Here is a 4,473-nt window from a genome sequence, read left to right on the forward strand (position 1 = left end):
GTCTATGCCATTTTATTTCTGTCATTTTTAATATGAATATCTTATCATCTCAGTGTTACTGGATTGTCGGTGCTTGTTACAGTAAGTTTGTAATATTACAGTGATTCTCTGTGTTGATAAATCCGTTTATCAATATAATTTTTTTTTGATAAATCCCAAGTTTATCAAACCCCCCCCCCCCCCATTTAAAAGATAATTGTGACTTTTTATTTCACAATTCAAACTTTTTTTCTCAGAATTGCGTAATACAAACGTGCATTTCTGACTTTTTTCTCTGAATTGTGAGATATATATTCACAGTTGCGAGTTATGAAGTCAAAATTGCAAAACTCGCAGTTCTAGAAAATAAACTCGCAATTCTGAGAAATAAAGAAAACAATTGTGAGATACAAGCAAGAAACAAGTTTATATCTCACAATTTTAACTTTATAGCTTGTAATCTTACAATTTTGAGAACATATCAGTATATTCCCCCCTAAAAATATTACTAACTTGGATTTGGGAATTTATATCTCCCAATTCTGAGAAAAAAAGAATTGTGAGAAGTTGCAATAATCTTTTTTTAATTCAGTGGCAGAAACGGCTTTAATACAATCACTTTTTTCTTCAATATTTGTTTTTCTTTTTAATCTTTACAAATATAGAGATTTGAAGTAGATTTTTCATGTGGTAGCAGAATAAAGAATAAATAATTCTGACTGTATTTCATGCAACTGTGAGTTTATAACATTCAATTCTGGGGAAAAAGTCACAATTGTGATATATAAGCAATAACTTTTTTTTCCTCAAGTTGTTTTTTATGTAGTATCAGACTTTGGGCCCCTCTGTATATTTAAATAATCATGTTACTTGTAGGATTTATAATTTTTTTTCCTGTTTTTTTTGTTGTTGTTGTTGTTGTTGTTGTTGTTGTTTTTTACAATCCAAAGTATGAAGTCAAAATTGCGAGACAAATTCGCAGTTCTGGAATATAAACTTGCAATTTTGAGAAATAAAGAAAAAACTTATGAGATAGAAGCAAGAAACAAGTTTATATCTCACAATTGTGACTTTTTTCTCAGAATTGAGAGTTTATATGTCACAATTTTGACTTTATAACACGCAATCATGAGTTTTTAAGTCAAAATTATGAGATATAAACTCACAATTCTGAAATCATATAATTTTTTTAACCCTACAAATTTGACTTTACAGTTTGCATTTGGGAGTTCATAGTACAATTCTGACTTTTCTTGCACTTCTGTTTTTTTTTCTTGCAATTGAGAATTTATATAACAATACTGAGAAAAAAAGTTAGAATTCCCTGTTTTTATCTCATAATTCTTAATTTCTTGCAATTGAGTTTATATCACGCAATTCTGACTTTTTTCTTAGAATCGTGTGATGTCAACTCACAAATCTGTTTTTATAACTCATAATTGCAAGTCAGCATTGAGCCAGAATTGTGAGAAGTCGCAATAACCTTTTTTTTTTTATTCAGTGGCAGAAACGGCTTCAATACAATCATGTTTTTCTTCAATATTTGTTTTTCTTTTTAATCTTTAGAAATATTTTTCAAGTAGATTTTTTATGTGGTAGCATAATAAAGAATAACGAAGTTCATCATGCAATTCTGGGAAAAAAGACAGAATTGCATGTTTTTATCTCAATTCTGAGAAAAGTCAGAATTGTGAGATAAGCAATAACCTTTTTTATTTTTGTTGTTGTTGTTTCTTTATGTAGTAACAGACTTTGGGCCCCTCTGTATATTTAAATAAACATACTTTTTTTTTTAAAGGTTTTGGAAGCTATTAAGATTTGTTACTTAGTAGGAATTATTATTTTTGTTGTTTTTCTTTTACAAACCAAAGTATGAAGTCAAAATTGAGAGACAAAATTTTCGCAGTTCTGTAAAATAAACTCGCAATTCTGAGAAATGAAGAAAACACTTGTGAGATAGAAGCAAGAAACAAGTTTATATCTCGCAATTGTGACTTTTTTCTCAGGTTGAGAATTTATATAACACAATTCTGAGAAAAAATGTCAGAATTGCCTGTTTTTATCTCATAATTCTCATAAGTCTGAATTTTTCGCGTTTATATCACGCAATTCTGACTTTTTTCTCAGAATCATGTAATGTGAACTAACAAATCTGTTTTTATAACTCACAGTTGCAAGTTTATATCTCACAATTCTGACTTTTTAAGTCGCAATAACCTTTTTTTTATTCAGTGGCAGAAACGGCTTCAATACAATCACTTTTTTCTTCAATATTTTTTTTTTCTTTTTAACTCTTTAAAAGTATTTTTCATGTAGATTTTTTATGTGGTAGCAGACTTTATCAGAATAAAGTCAGAATTCTGACTGTATTTCACGCAATTGTGGATTTGAATCATGCAATTCTGGGAAGAAAAAGTCAGAATTGCGAGATAAGCAATAACCTTTTTTTATTTTTAAGTTGTTTTTTTAATGTAGAATCAGACTTTGGGCCCCTCTGTATATTTAAATAAACATAAACTTTTGAAAACTTTTGGAAGCTATTAAAAAGATTTGTTACTAGGATTTATAATTTTGTCTTCCTGTTTTTTTCTTCTACAAACCAAAGTTGTATCTGCATGTACACACACACACACACACACACACACACACACACACACACACACACACACACACACACACACACACACACACACACACACACATACACACACACACACACACACACAGAAATCAATTATTGACGACTGGTCAGAAGGACACATTGCAAAAACAAGAGTTCATTTGCTGTCAGTTATTCCTGACTTTTTTAGTCAACATAAAAGCCAGGAATATTCAAACGTTTAATTTTCTTGGTCTGAATGCGATTCATCCTTTGTTTTTGTTGTACAGAAAAGAAACAATGACAAAATCTAGTGTTTAAGGAGAATAAAGGAGATGTCAAGCATGACAACAAAGGTTAACTTTTCTATTGATACAGTATGTCTTCAATTCAATAGCTGATACTGACATTTGACAGAATAGACAGTGATGAAAACCAAAAGTACCGTTGCTGTTCAGTACTCTGTTTACACTGAGCCATTCATTCAGCTAGTTCATTAACCTGGAGGACATTAGAGTTCTGCAGAGGTGATTAGGACATTTTTTGTGAGATGAACTGAAGTTTGTGGTGTTCTGGAATGATGAACAGGTATGCAAAGTGTTAAAATGTGTTCACTATGAAGTGGGAACAGTTCTCCCTATGTTTTGCTTTAATGTGTTGGAATTGTGAAAGCTTCAATACGTTATCAGTAATACACCTTTTTGTTTTGCTGCTTTTTTAGTGTATCGTTGGCATTCGCCACCCTGCTTCCATTAGCACTTGGATCAGAGCTGAAAGGACTATTTGGGAGCTTCACTTCACCAAACTTCCCGAATGCCTATCCTAACAACCAGCGTATGGTGTGGAATATCACAGGACCAGAGGGATACAGATTACGTCTCTACTTCACATATTTTAGCCTGGAGCCTTCACATCGCTGCGAATATGACTATGTTCAGGTTAGCTCCATGTCTTCAACACACCTTTAAATGTGGGGTCATTTTATGAGGAATATATATACACACATCAAAGTGCAAGAGTTATGGTTCTAGATTAGACTGAATATTTCAGGATATCTCAGATAGCAATTCAATGAAATCATATGTAAATCTGCAATCAATAAAATCAAGCTTCTTATATTCATAGTTCTTGTGGTATGTATTGTATGTTTACAAAGTAAATAATTATTTAATAATATTTAATATATATTTAATAATATTTATCTAAATATTTTTTTTATATTTATATAATTGTATTAATTAGATATACTTTAATAAATGTATTTTAAAAAGATGGAATTGAATAAAGAGAATTGCAGTTTTTAAATGAAAAAAAAAAAACATCAAGACAACCTTGCCAATGCAAATCCAAATCAAATTTCAATCAGAAATCTTAGATGATTGACTGAAATCTTAACAAGGTTTAACCTTATTAGAAATGTTCAGTCCTTTTCAGATATATAAATATAATATAATTCCCCCTAAGAGCTTACAATCATTTCAAAATCATATATATTTTTTGATCCATAAGTTCACAAAGGTGGCTTAATATATATTTTACCATTAAGCTTTACCATTAGGCACTGAAAATATGTAATGTACATTTTTACTGAAATATTTAAGTAGAACTGCACCATTTATGAGAATACTCTGCATAGAGTATTTGACTGCTGCTTAGTTTCTAATGAAGTTCCTGGCATGCTAACTAAGCCTGTTATGTGAAATATAGGATACCAATAATTTTGATTGCAATAATTACTACTTGCTGAAACTTTCCAGGTGTTCACAGAAGCAAACGACACAGTCCGGTTCTGTGGTGAGGCAGAGAAAAATTACGGTGATGCGCCCAAGAACACTGTCATCTATTCTGCCGCCAACACCATGTCCGTGCTCTTCAGATCAGATTACTCCAATGAG

The 4,473-nt window shown here is 31.0% G+C and overlaps 1 protein-coding gene across 1 annotated transcript in view; it reads left to right on the forward strand.

Moving 5' to 3' along the window:
- The first annotated feature begins 3,031 nt into the window (after positions 1-3,031).
- Positions 3,032-4,473, forward strand: part of masp2 (MBL associated serine protease 2) — a 15,983-nt gene continuing 14,541 nt past the window's right edge. The window contains exons 1-3 of the mRNA XM_073823497.1: positions 3,032-3,166; positions 3,300-3,516; positions 4,336-4,473. The exon at positions 4,336-4,473 is cut by the window's right edge and continues 13 nt beyond it. Coding sequence (XP_073679598.1) covers positions 3,156-3,166; positions 3,300-3,516; positions 4,336-4,473 — 366 coding nt within the window. The 5' untranslated portion in view covers positions 3,032-3,155. The remainder of the gene's footprint in view (positions 3,167-3,299; positions 3,517-4,335) is intronic.

This window comes from Garra rufa, chromosome 18, assembly GCF_049309525.1.
Source record: "Garra rufa chromosome 18, GarRuf1.0, whole genome shotgun sequence".
Lineage (NCBI taxonomy): Eukaryota > Metazoa > Chordata > Actinopteri > Cypriniformes > Cyprinidae > Garra > Garra rufa.